This window comes from Aquila chrysaetos, chromosome 23 (assembly GCF_900496995.4).
Source record: "Aquila chrysaetos chrysaetos chromosome 23, bAquChr1.4, whole genome shotgun sequence".
Classification (NCBI taxonomy): domain Eukaryota; kingdom Metazoa; phylum Chordata; class Aves; order Accipitriformes; family Accipitridae; genus Aquila; species Aquila chrysaetos.
This window is the reverse complement of record NC_044026.1, coordinates 3,037,670-3,060,010: the sequence shown is the minus strand read 5'-3', so window position 1 is coordinate 3,060,010 and position 22,341 is coordinate 3,037,670. Positions and strand designations below refer to the sequence as shown.

At 42.1% G+C, this 22,341-nt stretch overlaps 1 protein-coding gene across 1 annotated transcript in view; it reads left to right on the top strand.

The window, feature by feature from the left end:
* The window catches only part of GAS6 (growth arrest specific 6), a 41,069-nt gene extending 21,122 nt beyond the window's left edge, over positions 1 to 19,947 (top strand). Inside the window, exons 5-15 of the mRNA XM_029999182.2 lie at positions 1,404 to 1,526; positions 3,075 to 3,194; positions 5,207 to 5,332; positions 6,470 to 6,591; positions 7,340 to 7,458; positions 7,857 to 8,046; positions 12,209 to 12,373; positions 13,886 to 14,054; positions 15,028 to 15,200; positions 16,022 to 16,250; positions 19,743 to 19,947. Coding sequence (XP_029855042.1) covers positions 1,404 to 1,526; positions 3,075 to 3,194; positions 5,207 to 5,332; positions 6,470 to 6,591; positions 7,340 to 7,458; positions 7,857 to 8,046; positions 12,209 to 12,373; positions 13,886 to 14,054; positions 15,028 to 15,200; positions 16,022 to 16,250; positions 19,743 to 19,894 — 1,688 coding nt within the window. The 3' untranslated portion in view covers positions 19,895 to 19,947. The remainder of the gene's footprint in view (positions 1 to 1,403; positions 1,527 to 3,074; positions 3,195 to 5,206; positions 5,333 to 6,469; positions 6,592 to 7,339; positions 7,459 to 7,856; positions 8,047 to 12,208; positions 12,374 to 13,885; positions 14,055 to 15,027; positions 15,201 to 16,021; positions 16,251 to 19,742) is intronic.
* Positions 19,948 to 22,341: the final 2,394 nt, after the last annotated feature.

Genomic DNA, 22,341 nt, shown 5'->3' with positions numbered 1-22,341 from the left:
GCTTTGTAGCTGTGCCACCCCCACTTTGGGGGCACAGCTGGTCAGGCACAAGACGCTGCCATGTATGTTCATCAGAAGAGAAGCCTGGACATCATGCGTTCATGTCGTAGGTCTTCCTTTTCCAATGCACTCCATGTGCTGGTAAGCCCAGAGGACAGTGGGACAGACCGTTTAACTGCTCTGGTGTAGAAGGTCAGTCCCATTGTGAATATACGTTCATTCAGGTTTGCTAAGGCTCTGGTCAGGTTCAAATCTTCTCTGTAGAAGGTGGCATCCATGGCAAACCAGTCTGTGATTAAAGTTCACCCAAGTGTAGAAGGTCCGCAGAAATACCCTGTCTCTGCTGAACCCCGCTGCTGGGAAGGGATATGTAAACAGAAAAGCCCTCTGACTAGGTGAGCTTTGCAGTCTACAGAATGAGCTTCTGCACTGCTCCTTCTCGTTAAGGTTGTGGAAACTGTTAACACATTTATGTTTTCTGAAGATCACTGGTCTAGAACACAGTAACAGGTTACTACTACCAACCCATTTTTTGTGGGGACAAGGGTGTTCTCTCATCTTTCCTTTAGCTATCTCTGCAAAGCACTGTCCCTGGGCACTCTGCAGATAGGTGGGTAGGTGAATTTGGACAGGTGACTTCCATTCATTGAGCAGTTACACAATAGTTTGATATTTGTTCCTCCAATCCTTCCCAAAGTATGGTGACTACTCTCTTGCTGCTTTCCTAAGGAGAAAATCCATTGCCAGCTATTGCAACTTGGCTTAAAAATCAGTGGCAGACTTTACTCTGTGTTGGCCCCATAGGAACATTGTGCTGTCTGCAAACTGGATTAGTGGTTTGCTATTCTTATGCTGTTAAAACATTGGTATTTCTTTTTTATTCTCATTCTGCATAATAGAAGAGCCTAGGTTGAACAGCTCTGACAAAAATTTCAGATATAAACCTTTGCTAGCCACAAATCTGTCAGCCCTGGTAAGATCATCAGTTGAACTACCAAAAATAATTGAAAAGAGTACCCATCCTTCTTTGAGTACTTTAGTTGCTACCTGCTTTCTATTTTCTCTAAAACTGTGGAGAGCAGAATTAACTTTCTTAAAAATGAGCTACTTTGAGTTGTTTCTTTCAGGATGTGCCCTTCAGATGCAGGGGTAGTAGCTCACTCCCTTTTGCAATGAAATGAATTCCACTGCATGTACTCTGCAAAATGCCTGGCACAGCTTGTTCGGCATGTGAGCACTGGGAACTAGCTTCCAGTTTTGCCAGGTGTGAGTATTTCTGATAGTGATTCCCCATTACTGTTTAAGGTTCTTCACTTTTAATGAGAGTGAAACACCTGGTTGTCAGTGACTTCAGTGTATTGTTTTGTTTTGTTTTGGGTTTTTTTATTCTTTCTATATATCAGATTTGCCAAACCAGTGTTCTCCTGATCCTTGTCACAAAGAGGGGACCGTCAAATGTGAAGATCTCAAGGGAGACTTCTATTGTGAATGCAAGCGTGGCTGGCAGGGAAAAACATGTGAAAAAGGTAATTGGGTTTCATTATCTTTCATACTTGGAACAAAGATGTATTGAGTTTTGCTATATTCTCCAATGGTCACTGATACTGTGCTGCACAGTTCAAAAGTCACAGAATTGAACCTGGATTACACACCACTTGTGTTTTTATCCTTCTGTGAATTGGTTAACTCTTTCACGTCAACATTGTTATCTGACTTTAATGGATCTCAGCTTGGTCTTGGCAAGGTAATCTAAGAAGTTATGCTCTAACTTGCTGTCTCACCCCTCTGAAAGGGGCAGCAGAAATAGAGTAGTAGTGGCCTTTGAACCCTGACGTAACAGAGCACAGACTGCAGAGCCAGAGAAGGTGGCCCATCTTCCTTTCTAGCATCCCTGCAATGGGAACAGTGACTTTCAGCAGGCAAGTTGGCATCTGACTCTGATGATGCACAAACTGATGAAATTAGTCTGTTAAAGCCTCCTTGCTAGTAGGACCTTATTTCACGACTGCCTAATCCCACTGTGTATCTCCGTCACCTCCAAAGAGAATATTCAGGCAGAAACTATCTGTGCAAGAAGTTCCAGGCCCCCAGAGGGCTTTCTCTATTCCTTTATGAAATACTGAAGTTATCTTCCCTCCTCTTGTTTTCTGGTTTCTTTTTTTTTTTTTCTTCTGCCTGCAAGGCTTCCTGTCAGGGCCACTGCTTTTCTGCCTGCCAATATTAAGTAATTGCCAGAAATCGCATTCAGCCAGTCCAGAATTGTGGCTACCAAGACAGCAGGAGATCCAAAGCCTTTCCTTCTGATGTAAATATTGTGGGGAGATTATAGGATCAGTCACAAGCAGCTTATTTAAGCATTTGAGACAGTTGACTGATCAGTATGCAGTCAGCTTTGAGAACTCACCAACTGATCAGTCTCAACCATATCTCCTCTTTTTTCTTATGAAATGCCATGAAATGTGCTGTTCTACCCATCAGCTAACTCTAGAGTCCCATATACAAGCAGGACATAATGAGCAGGTAAGGCAGATCGAGGGTGAAATCCAGGCTCTGCTGGATTTAACAGGCTTTTGCTGCTAAGTTCAGTGGAGCACAGCTTAGCTCACAGTACTCAATAGTTGCGAACCTAAAACTTTTTGTGTTCTCATGAGTTCTGTAGTACTAAGGATACATTGTTCTTGTTTTATTTAAAGCTTTCATCCTGACCTTACTGGTCATAGTATAATTTTAAAAGTTGGTTATGATATAAAATACATCAGTTATAATTAGTTTCCTTCTGCAAACAAACTTCTTCACCTCCAAAGTGACTAAAGATACTCTCCTGCATTCTCAGAGCTGTGAAGGAGATACTCAGTTACATTTCCTTCTCTGTCTTTTTTTTTTTTTATTAAATGTACTTGAGCTAATGCACTTGAAGTGTTTGAATGAAATCTTTGTGCTTTTGTAATCATTGTGTTGCAGCTGTAATACAGTTTCTTGTTTGGTCTTTCTCCTTACCAATGCCTGTCCCACTCCCACCCTCTAGATTATTTACAGCGGTGAAAAGCTGATTGTAACACTTCCTTTTGATGCAGATATTGATGAATGCAGAGCACAGAACGGCGGCTGTAACCAGCTCTGCCTCAACAAGCTAGGCAGCTACCGTTGCTCATGCTACAGTGGTTATACTCTTAAAGACAGCAAAACATGTGAAGGTAAGCTTTGCTGGGCCTCTCACTTTGCTTCAGCAGATGCTTAGTGACTTGTGACTCTATTTCAGAGAGCAGCTCTGGTCTTCTCCCTAGCCCAGCAGAGACATGCTGGTAGCTCCTGTTAGCTGCACTCTGCTGGGGTTGTGCTGGGTGCTCCAGCCAGTGCTACGTGCCTGGGCTTGTCAGCGGTCACACCGTGCTGCTCTCCGATATCATAACACAGGCGTGATTCACAGAGCGTTTGTGGCTTGGATTGTGCTAAATTGGTTTAGCTGCTCAGTCCTCATATCCTGACATTGAGAGGAGGAAGGCCTGGCCAGGTGCGTTGTTATGATTCTTTCCAGTCTCACGGTGTCGTAGTATATGAGCCATTTGTTTTTCTTTTGTGTGTTTCTTATTTTATTTTTCTAAATTTGGCTATGTGCAGCAGCTAAGGAATTCAGATAAGTACAGATGGATAAATTCACTGCAACTGAGTATTAATAGCTGTAGAAGGGCCCTAGTGAAGGTTGGCAGCTATTTTGCATAGCAGCTGAGAACAGAAAGTGAGGATCTGAAGTATCTGATGGAAACTGCAGAATGAATTGGCATAACCAAAACTTAAGTAACTGAGATTTTAAAAGTGTTAAGAAACTGTATGCTGAGACACAGACTCATTAATGATCACAGGTGGTTGCTAAAGTTATGTGTATCATCTCATGAAAAAACAGGCAAGTCCATGTATATACCTCTTACAGATGGATGTGATGACATATTTCTAAACAGTTTGCATAACTGATCTGAACAACATATTAATGCTACCAGCAAAAAGACAAAGAGCAGGATTTTATTTCTGTGTCACTTCCACTGTAAAAAGTGATGACTGTATGGATTATGTGGTATCCCTTTCTAAAGGGAGCAGCCACTTAAAAGAGCCAACTTCACTTTTGAATTGTCCTCTGGTGCCAGTTGGCATTGGACAGGTGGATGGTGAGTGGGCTCACAATTCCATCTGTTTTCTTATGTACATATATTTGTCTAATACCCTAGTACTGTCTTAGAGCACTGTGAACATAGCGTATAAGCGTTCTGTAGCTTCAATGTGTGACCCTCTGGTTGCTGAGGTTACTGTCAGCTGAGTTAATGCTAGCTGAGATTTATCATTACATTTCAATTTTCTTTCACGTTTATTCCTGTCATTATGTGCGCACACTAAAAAGTTAGGTTTTGTCTGTTTATTTGTAGACTAGGCTACATAGCGTACTAGACAGACTACCATTGGCCAGTTCACTCAAAAGTGGGAAAATCACAAAGTGTAACATGTAATTGTAGCTTTAACATGTACTAGAAAGCAAAAGTAAATATCAGACTCTCAGTATACTGCAAATGTTTTGTCAACACCAGGATTTTGCTGGGTGTTAGTTAACATGTTAGAAAAACACTTGTTTGTTTTTATGGACCTGCCTTCATGGTGAAACTTCACAACATCTGAGAGATGTGACTTGTTCTCTCTGACAAATAGGGCTGCTTCAATTCCCCTTTACAACAGATTTAGATCTTAGTTTTGTGAATGCATGAAAAATTATTGTTTGCCTGTCTGAGGAAGGAGAACAGAACTCTGTGATGCTCCACAGGCTGTGTGTTCCTTCTGTGTTTTGGTAAAATTCATACTGCTGTTTCTCAGTTCCTGCTTGCTGCTTTTTTAACCCAGTTTCAGCCCTCTGAATGGAGTGGGCCTTTTGGGTTTTGTTGGTTTTTGGTTTGGAGTTTTGTTCTACAGTTTTTCTCTTGGCTCACTTTGCATTTTTTTTTCCAATAGTGGTTAATGGCTTAAAGAAAGACAAACCAACTGGTTTTGAAAGCCTGAAGTCACTTTGTATAGCTAGCTAACCCTAAAGGTAGATTCTTAAAGATATTGGTTTTTCAGTTACCAAAATAATATAGAGATCTTTTGACCCTGAGCCCACTCCAGTGTGCAAACAGTGAAGTGATTTATCCTCATCTGAATTCATGTTGTTTAATTGCTTGTTTTGCAGACATAGATGAATGTGCAGCATCAGCAGACATCTGTGGAGAAGCTCATTGTAAAAATTTAATAAGCTCATACGAATGTCTTTGTGATGCAGGCTACAAGTACGATGACGTGAGAAAGACTTGCCAGGGTAAGCTCATGAAATAACATCGTGTTAAGATGTATCACATCATTTAAAGCTATAAAACCCCAGAAATTTAATTTCAGGCTTCAGTAAAAGGTTTGGGGTTTTTTTTTAATCTTGCTTACACACTGGACTTCTGTTCCCTTTCCCTAGTTGTGAGTGAGTTTGCAGTTTGCAGTCATCTTTGAGTTCATTGAGTTTGCAGTCATCTTTGATGACTTGAATCAAGCTGTATGAGCCAGAGTACTGAGATTTCTTGAATTTATGATAAGCACAAGATCTAGTGGAAGCTCAGAAGCATCTGTGCATGTTGCTGTCTCTCTTTGTAGGACAAGAAAAGTTACAGAGCAGTAGCTGTTGTTCTTTCAAAACCTGTCTTGTGGTATTACTCTGAACTAGGAGCTTAATATGCATTGGAACCATGCACAGTTCTGCTGGCTACACTGCCTGCAAGCTTTCTCAATGGAGTAAGTTTTGAAAGTATTCCAAAACTAGCATTGTTCCCTGCCTTTTTTCTAAGTTACCATAATGACTTGAATCACACACCAACCAGCCCTACTGGGCTCTAAGTGTTTATCCCTGCCTGAAGAGATCCCTGGGGGCCATCGCAATTTGTTTTCCTGCATTTGTTTGCGAAGCGGATAAAAACAAGCCGAAGGAAAAAAAAGTAATGAATGAGAAACTCAGCTTTTACTTGTCTGTTGAGGATCCAGCTGCTGAGTAGCAATGAAGGAAGCAGTCCGTGAGTTGAACCTGAGTTGAAGGAGCAGGAGCCAGTCAGCACAGGCATAGCAGAAGGGGCCTGAAGGGAGGAAGTCTTGTCTAGAAGTTAAAGCCCAGGGCTCTGCACCAGCAGAGAAGGAGTTGAGCTCTGCTTCCAGCCTTCCCACTGACTTGCTGTGTATCTTTGGGCAGCTGGAATCTGTCTGTGAAAACAGATTTGTGCAGATGCTAATTCTAACTCTTCCCTCCTGTAAAGATGTGGCACAGGGTAAGTACTGGCTACGGAGCACTTGGGCACGCTCAAATGAAAGGTGCTACAAAACAGCACTGATAACATTTTTTTTTTTTCCCCCCAGATGATTCATGTTTAAACAAACTCAACTGCTGTTTTCTCGTCTCTTCTTTGCTGGTTTTGTGTAGATATAAATGAATGTGAAGAAAAGCTCTGTGAACAGACCTGTGTCAACTCGCCAGGGAGTTATACCTGTCATTGCGATGGCAGAGGGGGAGTAAAACTTTCCCGGGACATGAATACGTGTGAGGTATGTTAGTCTTCATTGCTGTAACTGCAGAACGGGCCTTTATTTTACATTGCAATTAAGAATAGCTGATGAAGCTCTGGACCAAAGCTGTTTGAGCTGAGTGACCAGCAGGAGGGAATCATATTGGCAAAGTCATGTGAGCTGGGGATGGTAGCTCTCCTGAAAAAAACTTTCTCCTGAAAGTCTCTCTTCTCAGGCTCCTCCTGTCCCCATTCCAAAAAGAGCATGCCAGTGATAGCCCTGCCAGCCCTCTGTTTGGCTATAAGTTACCTCTGGCTGCACAAGCTTTTATGAGTCAGACCCAGTAGGATGGTGCAAAGGTCTCAGGGCGTATGGTGTAAGTTATGGACCAGCACTTGCGCTTGACACTTTTGTCTTCCAGGCATTTGAGGTGAATGGGCTTCAGTGGCACAGGCTGCCTCTGCGGAAACCAGCCACCAGCAAGTTCTTAGCATATCTTTTGTTGCAGGCACGATGCTGCAGTAGAAAACCTTATGCTGTACATTATGGGTATGATTTCATTTTGCAACAGGAAATCATTCCTACAAGGCAGATAGGAGGGAGGAGGGAAGGAAAGAAGAAATGTTCTCAGTACCAGAACAACTGTATTTTGAGAGTATAAACATTAAAGAGCTCTAACCTACTGTATATATAGCAACTACATGAGAAAAGAAGAGGAGGCATACTCTCCAATTCTCTTTCTGCTGTGTGAGGAGAATAAGCACTCAAAAATGTGTTTTGATTATAGAACATAATCCCATGTGTGCCTTTTGCTGTTGGAAAAAGTATTAAATCCTTGTACCTGGGGAGAATGTTCAGCGGCACTCCTGTTATCAGGCTGCGCTTCAAAAGGAAACAACTGACGAGGTGAGGACAATTTAGAATGACAGTCGAATGCACTGTCAGGCTTTAATGCATGCAGTGGAGTTAGGTCATTACAATAACAATTAGTCCTATGATCATCGTTATTTGTTTGGATTATGGAGTCCTGTAAGGCGAAATGTTATCCAAACCAGTAATTAAGAAAGGCAGCCTTGACCGCAGAGCTCCTAGGGTAATTACTGAAGTACAATAATGTATTCTTTTATTCTTGATGCTATTTTAAAACCCATCTTCACAGCTTAAGTCTTTCAGGAGTGCATTAAAAGCTAGTATGTTTTAACAGAGCTTTATAACTGCTAGAATTGATGCTATCTGTATGGAAAGTACTCTGTGGTTTTTGAACTCTGCATAACTAATTTATTTCTTGGCACCTGTGCGGTCAGACTTGTGGCCGAGTTCGACTTTAGAACCTTTGATCCTGAAGGTATCCTTTTCTTTGCTGGAGGCCATCAAGACAGCACATGGGTAGTCTTGGCTCTGCGCAAAGGACGGCTAGAGCTGCAGCTGAAATACAATGGAATAGGCCGCGTGACCAGCAGCGGACCGCTTATCAACCACGGCATGTGGCAAATGGTGAGTCCAGACCACTGCTGAGATCGTACCCTTTCTTGGCTTGTTCCTGATGGGCTCTGTCAAGTGCAGCTAGACTTTTGTGTGTTTTGAGAAGATGCTTTTCCAACCTATCTATCCATTCGATGCAAGCCAGTACCTTATACATTCTAGGGTGAGAATGCAGTAGTTTTCCTAACAAATTGAATGATACTTTATATCCATTGTAAACTAGATTACATCACTAATTTGCACAACCAGAGCAGACACAGTGCCTTTGAGATGCAGGAGTGCTAAGCTGACTTCATGTCAGTTTGAGAAGATGTCCTCTGGTTGAGGGTTAGAAGGGAGTAAGAGGGAAGGAACTCTGTAGCTGTTCTTTTAAGGAAGTTTCCAAGGGTGTTTGGCCTATGGGGGGTGTGTGTGGTTGCTTTTGTTTATTTGTTTGTTTGGTCACAGGGCTCAGACAATCTGAGCCCTTGACAAATCTCTTATGCTACACTATCCGTTTTTTTAAAGTCTTCAGGCTTGTTTATATACAAAATAGACCATTTCCCTTGTAATGGTATTGGGGTCTATTAGAACCTCTCTTTTTACTAATAACATAATCCCAGCAATCTCACGAAACAATGCACTGCATCTTGGAGCTTGTAAGGATTCTTATTCTTGACGCTCTCACAGAACATCTCCTGGTAATTCTGGAAGCATCGTGGGTGTTACCATTTGTGACAGGATCATGAAAAGCATCCTGTAGTATGATCTACAGTAGATTAGCAATTTATATATGCCTTCTTACTTCTGCCTTTTCCTCTCCTTTCATTTTTTCTTACTTAATGAGATCTTTTGACTTTTAAGTTGATGTGTCTCTTGGGGAGTGGGTGGGAAGTTCTCAGCTAACTCGCATATGAGACAAATACAGATACTGGTAACTGAATAGTTTTCTGTTGTAAATTTTTTAGTATAAAAAATTCAGAATTATACATTAAAGAAAAAAGCAAGGTGGGAAAAAACTTTATTTCTAATGAATAAATAAAGAAGTCCTTGAGTGCATTCACTGTCAACTACTGACAGTGTATACAATACTGGTAATGTTTCCAGCAGATGAGGTGATGTTTAATTCAGTTCCTTTACTGTCAGTGAAACATTTCATTTTAAGTATGGACTCGTGTGTACTTTTCAACCTCACCTTCTGTGAAGCACAACCCCAACAACTTTCAGAGGTCACAGTCCAGACTCACATGCAGTTTGGGAGCTTTAGTCTGGACTTCAGTATGCACAGGATCAAGCCCTTAGTTTTGGTTAGACCTAGAACAGCAGAGCTTGGATACTTGGGAAAACTTTATAGGGGTTGTGAGAAAATAATAATTTTACTAATTAACTTTCAGCAGATGAAAAAACAATGGCTATTTAAAAGCAAAACATAAGAAAAAGCACCAGCGGTGTATGTCTTTTGGTCTCTTGAGCAAAAGCTGCATACTTTTATGGAAATATGAAGGCATTTTCAAAACTTCAGGCCAATATTTCTACCTAGGTTATTTTCTCTGATGTTGATCCCTCCTAATCTATTTTTAAATGATCATTCCCAGCATTGAAAACACAAACAAGCAAGCCTCAGGAAAAACTTCTAATGTAGTTATTTGTGTCTAATTCAGCTGGATGAAGTGGCACGTATGAACTGATGATAGTAGAGAACACACTCACCTTCTGTTTGTTTTGCCTTTCCAAAAAAAGTAATCATTTTGTCTTATTTTCAATGTTTAGTTTAGTACTGCTCTGAGGACAGTATGGTTAGCAAAAATAATAACTCACCTGCACTGTTAAATGTCAGAACTGAAGGTTAAGCAATCGCAAGCAGGTTTGTATTTGGCTTTAACCCTGCGGCTGCCTGTAGTCCCGTCCCTTTTCAGTGCTGTCCACTTGCTTTTCAGCAGAGAGCGGACAGGCTGGCTGCGCGCTCCGAGCTAACCAGGGCGTGAATCCAGAACACAAGGCTGACTGCCCTTATGGCTAACCGTATGGGAACCCTTAGCTACGAGAACTGCCCGCCTGAATGTCCCCGAGCGCACTGTGGCAGGCGGCAGCTAGCTTCTCCTTGCAACAAGAGGAGGGAATTAGAGCAGTCTGCTAACTAGCAAAATGCTTCCCCTTTTGGTTTGTAGGTGATGGTGGTGCACCAGCAATTAAGCTTTGAATATAAGGAACTGCAGCTCAAACTGCCAGAGGGCAGTGTGAAGTAGGCAGAATGTAATTTCCTAAATTGGAATTTGTTAAGAGCTTTCACAGGGATTAACCCCTTCTCCTATGGAAGTTTCCACTGATTTGGGTTTGTTTATATCAATGATCAGAAGCAGCTAAGAACTCAGACTAATTTTTAAAATTTCTGTATTATTCCTTTCTATGCAATCTAATAAAATTTTAGAAGGCCCTGAGTGTTGGTGGCCCTGCAAGTTGCGGGATTTCTCCACAGAGGAAGCACAGCATGGACATTGCTGCAGCTGGCTTTTCCCCATTCCCGTTTTCTCTGTGGCTGGCAGTGATTTCTGCTAGGAGCAGGGAGATGGTCTGTGCCAGCGCTTTGTGGTGCTCCATACCCCCGTGCATTAGGGCAGTGGTGACTGCGACACCGAGCAGAGGCATCTGAGTGAGTTTTTAGCTAGCTAGCCGGTGGAGCTAAGCCAGTTGGGCTGTGGATGCCAGGACCTGTGGGCTTATGTTCCCACCCACTGAGTGGACTTTACAGCCTGCCAATGCCCAAAAAAGCCTGTTTGAGACTGGCTTGTGTGTCTCCGCGGAATGCAGTCAGGAGGTGTAGATGCCACTTTAAACAAGCAAGCTTCAGACAAGTAAATTCATGTCCTGTAGGGTAGAGCACAGAGCAACACACCAGGTGTAAACAGTGTTTTAGCAATGTAAGCCAGACTGTTCTGGAATCCACAGGAGAAGAAAAAAGTTTGATAGTCTGGGAACAATCTTTTCAACTGTCAAATTCACTTAATCTTCATTACTGAAGACTGCAGTCCAAAGGGAGTGTCCAGGTATAAACCTGCTCAACCCTATCATCCTGTATGTTACAGCCACAGAGTGAGAGCTCAGTGTGGCTGATGGAAACAATTTTGGGGCAGCTACTCTCAAAATGCAAAGAGAAAAATGCTCATGACCTGGCCTACTAGCAGGGAGAGACAAGAATAAATCTAAACAGCTGCTGAAATAGATATTTGATTCTATACAGTGGCTCACTGATGGAGGCAGCATCTGGGTGTCCCAGGGCACAGAGCTGTATGGATGAAGAGTGGGTAGGTGGGATATCTGTCATGGGGTGGGAAGAAGGAGTGCTGTGTTGGAGATAATGAAATAGAGGAGGTGTGCTCCTTTCTTCTCTGCGGGAAGAAAGGTGTTGTCTTCTGCTACGGCCACAGAACGCCCCGTTGGTAGCAGGACCCAGGTCCCAAGGCAGCAGAATCCATGCTGCTGTTCAGCAGCCTGCTGCGTGTCAGCTTTGTGCTCTGCCTCCTCCTCTCCCTCTGCAGAGCTGGCTGCTTTAGAGTGCTTCTCTGTGCAGCCTGGTCATAATTAAAATTATGAAATTTTTTTGAAATTGCAGTGGTGATAGAATCTTCTTAGAAGTAGCTCTTCAGAGAACTGGAGGTAAAACTTGAAGAGATCTTTAGAGAGAAAAATTAGTGCCTATTACACATTTTTATTACCCTCTCAAAAATTATTATCTTCTGTTGTTCTTTTTTCAGGAGCCAGTATTCAAAGGCAATGGCTGGAAGGCTTCTGCATTATCTTTCACTGGTCCAACAAAAGACATCTTACCTGTCTTTCCAGCTTTTCCTTTCTCGTGCAGCTGCAATAGGAAGTTTCTCATTAATAACTCGTTATTGCATTTATGTTTTGCATAGAGCAACCTACAAATGTCATGTAGTTAATCCACTTGTATTTTTGTGTAGCTGTTTTGAAGTAGCTAGGCTGCCTTCACCATTAGGTCAACTCCACGTTGCTTTGTAGGGTAAAGATTTACATATCAAGGTGGAATGTAATTTAAAAGGCAGACAAAGAGGTTTAGGGACAGAAAATATTTCTCCATCATGGGGATTTCACTGGTGGTGTCTGTCCTTTAGTTGAGGGTGCAGATATTAAGTTCTTTTAATACTGAATTATTGTATTTGCAATTTTACTTTTTCAGATCTCTGTTGAAGAACTCGAAAGAAGTTTGGTTATAAAGGTCAACAGGGATGCAGTTATGAAAATAGCTGTCTCGGGGGATCTGTTTACTCTAGACAAAGGACTGTATCAGCTGAATTTGACAGTAGGAGGCATTCCTTTCAAAACAAAGGACCTTGTTCTACCGGTAAGTATAGCATGATCGCTCATGTTGTTTTGCATGCCTGAAGGGCTTGATTTCATCTTCTCTTGGGGTAATGTAGGTCCTTCCTGAGAGCAGTTCAGCCTGCCCTGAAACAGGTGGAATTATCACCTCCTGGATACAGCTTTCTCTCCATTGACTGTAGAGGGAGCCTAAGCCAGTAGCAAAGGTGAGACTCCTGATTTTTCAATTGATAAGTTTGGGTGAGATATATCCCACCCTTGGCCTGCAGAATTAGGACACAGCAAAACTGGAGGACATGACAAAATTAACAGTGGTCATGCTGGGGGGTCGGTGGACACACTGCTGTGTGAGGGTACTGTTGTGCCCACTAAGTCTGGAAACAATGTTGGGGGCACTTTTTGTGTTGTGACCAAAGTTTGTGCTTCACGTATATTCTATCACAGTTTTGCTGCTTGTGTTTGCTGTTTCAGTTTAGTAAGACCCAAGGAAAAACAGAAGCTTATTTTTCTTTATTTCCTTCTAATTCAAGTAGATAGGGCATATGAATAAAAGTTTAAGCCTTTAAGGTGCTCTTTGGGTGAGATTGGATGATTGCTGTGTTTCTGAAATAGCTGCTGCTCAGGCTATTTCGAATGTCCACCACACACAGAGTTGGCACCTTGAAAGCCAAATTGGCATCTCTTTATTTCTAAATGAGGTGACAAGCTTGCGGCTCTGTGACTGGGAGTGCAGCTGCTGAGGAAGGCTCCTGTTCCTCGCAAGAAGTCATTCAGGGCCACTGCTTGTCTGAAACATTAAGCTCGGGATGTGGTCTGAATATAGGATTGAGAGCCAAAAACTCCTGAGGTTTTTATCCTGGCTCAGACACTTAATTCTCTCTCTGCTTCAGTTAATGGGAGCTAATGGTGCTGATTTAGACACTTTGCAAGGAGCCTTCTCTTTACATACTGTCTCACATTTTAGTGCTGACATTTGGTACAGGATAACGTAACTAGAAGCTGGAAGGAACAAGGTGTGCACAGAGTGGTGTGCCTGTCTTGTGGCTCGGGCACCCCTCCCTTAAGCCAGCACCCAACAACTTATACCATCATCAGGTCCAACATCTTGTGTGTCGTGAAGGCTGTTTGCAGTGACACAAAGGATTGGGTTTTTTAACTTCAAGTTAGTCTCCAGCATTCGCAATGCAGAATTACGGGAGTCACATAGCTTTGGTTACAGAGCTTTAGAAGTAAATCGCACTAATGATGTGCAGCATGTAGAGGAGCTAACAGAATCAATACAACCAAATTAGCACCTGCGTTAGCTAGTGCCCTTCTGTCCTGTGGAGACAAGCTGAGCTCAGGGGAGTTTCCTGGGGAATACTGACCACTTACTTGCTTGGGGTTGCCACCACTTGGCTTGCATGTGCATAACACGTCAAAATGATTTCTCCTATTTAGTACCATAATCTAATTCAGTATTCGTCTGCACCCAAAATTGGCTATTTTCACTGAACAGTAGTTTGAGGCATGAGATACTGCCTTATCTTCCTAGATAAACCCTCGGCTGGATGGTTGCATGCGGGCATGGAACTGGCTGAATGGGGAGGACACCACTATCCAAGAGACCATAAAGATGAATGAAAAGATGCAGTGCTTTTCTGTAGCAGGAAGAGGGTCGTTCTATCCTGGTCGAGGTTTTGCTGTGTTTAATCTTACTTACGGTAAGTACTTTATTTCTGACCTGTTGTCCTGCCATTAACGATACTTGGTTAATAAACAGTTTAAAACTTAGATGTGTGCCAGACTCTGTGTTGATTGATGCAGAAAAGACTGGCAGCTGTGAATGGAGAGCGAATAGCTAAACTTGTGGTTCATAGCGAAGGAAGGCCTATGTATGATGGTTAGAACCAGTACGAATATGCCCAGCACAGATTAGGTTTTCTCTGTGTAGCTCCAGTAATGCATTTCACACCCAGGCTGGTTCCAGCTCATCCTCAGCTTCACATCTCTCTGTCAGCAGTGTAGGTGGTTCCAGCCCTAGCCACTGTTTTTCTGCTAAACAGGGAGACCTGCAAGCCATAGTGCTATATCTTGAGTTTATGATGGACAGAAGATCAATATTGTCTGTAGCAAAATGTCCAAGATTGGTTTCACTTTTAATCATTGGGTGGTATTAGTTACACTTGGGACAAACACACTAAGCATATCCCTGATACAAGCTGAATGAAATTGGCCTAGATACAGTAATAACAAGTTTCAAACCAAACTTGGCCATACTAATGTAGCACTCGGAAAGGCACCTTTTCTTCATTCTAGATTATTCTGTTTGTTTATATGTGTGATCAGCTCTTAGTATTTTTAAACATGTACAAATGCCAACCATCTATTTTAGTTTGGTGTGTAAGTCCTCCTCTGCAGAAGCCTTCTGTGCATCATTATGTGGATTTTTCTGCTGTGCCATTGTAAATTAGGGAGTATCAGGTGTCTGTCGTCTCGCTTACCGCATGGATTCAAAAAGCTGCAAAGTAGAGACGAGGCAGCATCTGAAGTGCAGATGACAGTACTCAGCAGAGATGAGGCCTCAGCACCTGCTTTTTTTTTTTTCCTACAAACAATAATCCTTTTTTTTTTTTTTGCTTTGCTTTGCAATGGTAAGCTTTATAAAGAACTTACTACGGATTTCTTTTTCCGCAGTGCAACCTTCTTCTGGAAATGAAACCAAGACAAGTTGGGAAATAGAATTAAATGCTGCAATTCAACCAGCAACAGATACTGGTGTGCTATTTGCTCTAGTTACAGAAGAAGCATCTGTCCCTTTTTCACTATCTCTGATTGACTATCACTCCACAAAGAAACTGAAACAACAGGTACAGACTTAAGTATTTTTCTAGAGAAGGTTCTTTGCTATTCCCTGGGAACTGAAAGTCATTTTCAAAAATCAGTTGTCAGGTCTGCTGCCTGCCTGCTTATTTTCCCCCACCAGTTCAGAACACGGTCTGAGACTGAGCTGCTTGGCTGACACCGAAGTTCTGCCTCTTAAGGGTACATGTCAGATGCTACTAGGGAGCTTTTTGCAAATGTGGTCTAGGTAAAAGATGGAACTGATCTCTTGAATACAGGCATATTTTGTTATGTTTTTCTGGCACAGAAGCTGTTTAATGCCATAAGCAAAGAATATTCCATTCTCTGGAGCTCATCAGTAAGAGTCCCAAAGTAGTCAAGAGACAGGCTTTACGTGTCACTCCAGGTGCTGTGAAAGGCCAGTTATGATGGAAGGCAGAAGCTCCTGATTTAATGATATTCATAATAAAGGGCTAGATTCTGGCATTACACGAGTGTAAATCAGGAATTATTTCACTAAAACCCATGAGCCAACTTGTCATTTATAGCACATCAGCTCTAGTCTATTTGGTTCCAGTGCAATATAACAACCTCTGTAAGACCCACTAAGAATTCTCTCCGAGAAGACAGTGGTTATGACTAACAATTAGTTCCACTGGTTCACTGGTTTTTCAAATATGCAAATGAGCTCAGAACACAACCAGCAATAGTAATTTAGACTAATTCTCTGGTGGCTCGGCAAAATCTTTGTAAACAAGGCCACAGTGGGGTCATCCTGGTCTTGGTTAAGCGTGGCTAGATATATATCTGCTCTACTGCCTCTTTTCTTCTTTCCCCTGCTATCCAGTTTATCATCGTGGCCTTGGAGAACACAGTTGTGTCCAGACTGGCAATAAATCTCTGCGATAAGAAGGAACACTCTGTGGACATCCTCCTCAAGAAAGATTACTTATCCCTGAGGGTAGATGGGATAGCAGGAGAGAGTGAACTAAGCATCTCTGAGTTAGAGGACAGTCTGTCCATCTTGGAGAGCTCTTTGCAGTCAACGGTGAAGACGTACGTGGGAGGATTGCCAGGTGAGCATGCAGTTTTGCAGCATGGACTACAGACTCCCAACTCACCTTGCTGAGCTGTCAGTTGGGAAATCTGTCTCTGTGCATTCGAGCTGGGAGCCTCCTTCTCTGTTTCTGCTTGAGCGGGCTTTGTCTGCAATGCAGGCACATGATCTTAACAGATGTCAGGGTGCGCTTGACAATTATTTTTTTTTCTTGAATGATTTTGTCCTTCTGAGGACAGCTGGAGGCAAAAATAGAAAGAGGAGGTTTTGCTTGGTCAGCAATAGGAATGATTTATCTGAAGGATAGCTCTAAGCAGGGTCATTATTTTAAACCTTGTAAAATCCATAGGAGCTAGACCGCAGGCTCCTGCAGTGCTTCATTAACGTAATGAACGTGTATGAGCACTCCTTGAGGGGAGTACCAGGGCCTCACATTGTTTTGACTGAAAGTTGGGAAGCCCAGTGTGGTGATTCTCCCTGGCTGATGTTCTCTTTGAACCGATCACAGCACTACACAATTAACAGATTTCTTCCCAGCAGAGGGTATGTAGGGCACAGCCAAGGGGCTACCGCCATTTATAGTTTTGCTGGCTTTTCAGCAACAACAGGGCTTCTTGTGGGAGGTCAGTTTGCTCCTCTGTTCCGAACCTGGAAGATCAAACTTTCATCTGAATCATGAATTTTGGCCAAATTTGGGGATTTGTTTCTTGTTCTGGCTGAACTGGTTTATCAGTCCCTACTGCTGAGGAATGCAGTTAAGGAAACACTTATGTCTCTGATGCACGGAAGTACATCCTTATTTGTTGCCAGCAGCTAAGCAAAATCTTGCCCTTGCTTGCCCAAGCAAGGGAGAGGCAGCAATGTTGGCCTCTTGGTAGGGGCTGAAGCAGTCAGGCTGGAACAGGGTGGCTGAGGTGCCATGTGTGCTGGGACACACGGCATGATTGTTCCCACCAGGAAAAAGAGTTTACGGAGTATTTATGCCGATGATGTAAATGGCTCCCAGTCACACCTAAAAGGGGGAGGCTGCACACTCTGGGACATTCACACATTGGCAGGAACAAGGCTGAATCCCCAAATGTGGCATTTTCCAGTGTCAGATTGAATTGGCTGAGCTGGCCATTGCACAAGCAAGAAATGTCACCTACTTTCTTGCAAGTAGCTCTCAAGTGCACAGCAGAGACTCTCACAGCTCAGAAAACAATCCCATCTGTCGCTGTCCCGAGTTCTCTGTGGTTCACTTGGACTAACCGTGCTGGGTGAAGCACAGTTTTTAATTAGCCAGAACTAAGTGTGAGATATCATAGCTATGGCTGTTTAGACCCAGCTGGCTTCTGTAGGTTTAGCTACTTTCCCCCTTTGATCTGTTCAGCTCAGCAATGGGAATTTCTGCCTGGGGTCTGCTTTTGCCATTGAGAAGAACCCAGCGCTTGCATCGAGAAACCTTGTCATTTGCCAAACAAATAAACATTTCAGCACTTTGGTTGGATTCATCACTCTGGGTTAAATAACTATACCAAATGGTCAGATCTAAGTGAGTTTGGCTCATTCAAATTTTGAAAACATTACGTCGGTTTTGGTTTTTCCCTGCTTCCATACCCTGTGGAAAAAACAAAGTATAGTGGTCACACTTAATGTCTTTATTCCATTTGCCACAAATAAAGAAAGAATTCTGGGTCAAAATATGTACTATGTCCCACCCATCATATGTACAGCTAATATTGCAGATGTGGAAGAAATATTATTTAGAATTTCAAGAGAGAAGAGGGAACATATAGGCATTTGCTACCATTTCTATGGTATTTTCAGTTCTGGTAAATCCTAAATCATGTAATTTATATGATGCATAGGTATTTTTCCAGGCAATGTGTATACCACCTGGTGAAGGAGCCTTTAAACAAGGCTTCTGAGTCTTTACAGGACCACACTTCAGACAGATCCATTTCTAGTCATAACAGAAAATTAAATATTTGACCTGATTTGCAATTATAACACAAAGAAAATTTTTTTTTAATTATTTTTGGTAGTATCTTACAAATCCATCTGAAAGCCCACACTGTCTTTCAGTCAGCCCTGTGGCACATGTAACAGCAATCTGCATGACTCCTTAGATGAGTGTTCAAGCCATTAAGCCACCAGCCATTAAGCCACCACTTCATCATCTTCTGAGTCAAAATTTAGTTTACATTCATGTGAAGTGCTACAACACAGATGCCCCCTTCTCTTAAGCAGACTTCACAGATAAAATCTGGTAAACGGGGAGGAGTAGGAAATAGCTAAAGTGATTAGTTTAAGCAACTACCAAGCAATGGTACTTTTCAGCCAGGAAGCTGAAAAATTTATAGTATCTCTTTGTGGCTTACAGTTCCCACACAAATGTTCTTTCTGTCACTCAGTCCTAGAGTCTGAACTGTGTCTGATCACATCAGCTTCAAATTTGGCCTCGCGTGTCTCCAGGCAGAGCCCTTTAAATTGCATATAATCTCAGGTCAACAGGACAACCTATTGTTCAAGTTGTCCTTGCTTCAGTGTAAAGATAAGGGGTTTACTTAGCTACCTGCATTACTGTGAAGTTAAATAATCTTTGAGACGTTCATTGCTTTCCATTGCACAACCAGCCTGATTGGGTTGGCTTTGGGTTGTAAATAAACTAATAACCTTTGGGGAAGGGTAGAGGACACAGTTCACGTAAATTTTCATGTTACTATGTTACTGTGCAGGGTTTTTTGTTCATTTAAGTTCAGTGTGTATATGATGTTACAGAAGTTAGTAATAAGATTGACTAATTTCCTCTAGTCTGTTGGGTTGTACTTAGTGTCTTCTTCCTTGCTATTTGTTTTCTGCCTCTGGTAAACTGATTAAAATGATGTCACCAGTGGATCTCCATAGAAAAAATTAGTTGCATTAGCATTACCAACTCAACTGATGCATTCCCACACCTTTCTGATAAATGCCAGCAACCTCCTTGTGCTGATACATAGCATAATCACAGTAAAGATGAGTCTGGCAAGTGGTAGAGGCTGCATGTAGGAGGAGCCTTCCTGTTGTGAAGTTCTTCCTATAATCTTTTGGCAGATATTTTGAAAAGAGAGAGGGAAGGCTTTAGAGGAAGGTATAACAACTCCACTAATGACAAAGTAGAGGGTCCAAAGATGGAGACGGGGAAAGCATCGAGACGGAAAGCAGCGTGAACACAGTGTGCAACTGGAGTGAAGCCTTGCTGCTGTGCAGCACCTAGTTTTATCAGGACTGGAGGCCTTGCAGAGACACAGAGCAGCTGAGGAAGGGTTCAGCCTGGGAGAAGGGCTTTGGGGCACGAGAGCAGACGGCGTTTTCCCCACGTCTGGAATCGTGCTCTTGCCTTCTGGCGAGAGGCGCGGGTGGGGAGGTAGAAATCCCAGAGTGAAGAGGAGAGCTTGAATTCATTGAAGTGATAGCCATCTGAGCATAGGTTGGGCAGGTATTTATTCAAAACGAGCCACCAGAGATGTTTGTCTCCCCTTTCACACAGACGTTCCTGTCACTTCCACTCCGGTCACCGCGTCCTACCACGGCTGCATGACCATCAAGCTGAGCAGCAAGGCACTGGACTTAGACGAGGCTCTCTACAAGCACAGTGACATCACCTCACATTCCTGTCCTCCAGTCGAGGCGGGTCAGTAGGTACCACTGCAATGCGAAAGTTTTATACTCAGAAACTTTCAATGCTTTTCTTTTTTTTTAAAGATATAAATTATTCAGACCTACCGCACTGCGTGTATAGTTTCTCTTAAACACTGAAGTTACGTAGGAGCTACTGATCCTTATGTCAGATTGATTATTGAAATACTCCTTTGCTTTGAGGTTTAAAGGTTGTAATATATTTGTAAATAGTTCAGAAGACTAATATTAAATAAGCCGAAAGTACAGAATATACCGAAAGTGAATGTTATCTTCAGACTGTAAGAGACAGTTTTATCTGTAATGTGGAAAACCTGGTAATATATGAGCATGGACTGGAAGAAAAAATAATAATTCTGTATTATTTTTTATTACCAAACACTGCTTTCTGATTTGCAAAATATGAGAGAATAAAATATTTACATACAAGTTTTTAATTTACCTGTACTGAGATTATTCTGTATTCTGTTGTTTGGAGATAATGACTCAGGCGATGCCTGATGTGGAGATTACACTAGTGGGGTTTTTTTGTTTGGTTGGTTTGGGTTTTTTGTTTGGAGGTGGGAGGGTTTACGTGCTTATGTCAGTGTTACGTATCTTCTGGGCTGGAGAGCAAATGGTTGCTGCTATTCTTACTGCTAGAGTTTCTCTTTCTGGTACCACAGATAGAAGACTCAGTTGTGACCTTTAGAAAAACTTGGTCAACAGAAAACAGAAAACAAAGTTGGGTCAGCAGGAAACAATTAGAAGAAAAGACTCAATAAGTTGAAAGCCATATGGCTTTCGTGTCAATAACCGCTGAAGCAAATGATGAGGTGTCAAGAATTGGGGAATATTATCTGGCGATGATATATTTTTGCTGCTTAATTTTTAGGTTGGCTCATTCACTGCGAGCTTAGTGGGAGCAGAGAGGCTTGAGACCGTGAGATTTAGCCAGGCCAAATTGCAGTGTGGTGAGAATATGCGTGGGGGTTTACTCAAGAGAGGTTGTAGAGCCATAAAATGCATTCAACTTTTAAGCTGTCCTTGTGAAGTTGGGGTGGGCTTTGCCTAGCCTGCTTTGAGTCACTTAAATCTTGCTTTATTTGGTCCTTGTCTTGCGTCAGATTAATGAACTGAAAAAGATACATATATGCTGTGGTGGAAATCTGAATACTGGGTGGCTAAAGTTACCCCATGCTTCTGAGAGTTAATGTGGAAAAGGTCTAATTCTACAAGGTCTTTTATAAGTTGTTCCTGGTCATTCTACACCACGTTTTGCCTAATCAAATACAGAGATGACAGATTAGCCTAATAATCCACCCGTGTGACAACATCTGTCACCAAGCTGTGGAGATATAATGGTCCCAGAGGAAAGGATGGAAGAGGAAGAAGACTATCCCAAACATATTTCCTGGTAAGGATCCCTGCTTTATTTAGCAGAGAAATGGAAGGTACTTTATTAGCCATTAGACAGCATGACATCGTAGCTCCATATCGTGACCAAATCAGTCAGCAGTAACGCAGTAGGGCAGAAAAGACCAGAGTTTTATCGCTTTCAACCAACGTACTCATTTACACTTACAGAAGGACCTGTCAAAAGACTCTTACACTCAGGTGTGACCAGATGCAAGTTTGAAAGGATAGTTGCTCACTAGCCAGTAATACCTTACTGGCAGAGTGTGCCTGGGTAGGAAAACCAGAAGTAGTTCTATGGTTTTGCTTTTTTTATTGAGCAAGGGAAACCATGTTATTCCCGAGAGTGCTTTCCGTTAGAGTTGATGACTCTGGATCAACTTTGTGATGGAGAACCCAAGAAACATCAGGTTTGTATCTCCAGTGAGAGCTGGGAATCCTGAAGATACTGTGGTTAATGGCACTTCCACACTGCAGTGGTTTGTATTTCTGTGTGTTTTTCATGGATATTTTAGTCCTTTACCAAAACACATCTCACATCTTTTCAACTTGGAGTAGCTCTAATGAAAACAGTACAAACTTGGAAGACACCTATTTTTTAAACCAAGTAGATGAAGCAAACCCTGTTTTACTTTGTTCTTTTCAAAGGAAGCTTGTTAGCAAAATAGTCTTATGTCTGACATTTTTGTATAATTTCTGTGGTAGATCCCAGAAAACTATCATGTGGCATAAATGAATCACAAACATGTCTGACCTTTGTGTTAATGTAAGTGGTGCTCTTTATGAGGCCAGAATTATTTTGGATCCTGGAAATGTGAATCCTGTGGTACAGTATGGTACTCTCCAGTTTCAGTCTTATTATTATGTGTATAAGACTTTAATTCCATTTTCTAAACTAATCTAATTCAGAGCAAAAATTTCTCCAGGACTTTGCATATGTGTGCATGTATGTGAAGATATTTTGCGTAGACTACAATGCACCCTGACCCAAAGTGTGGTTTAGAAGAGAAAGCCAGAATTTGTAAGTCTGGAGAATGACAGAAAAGGGGGGTTCT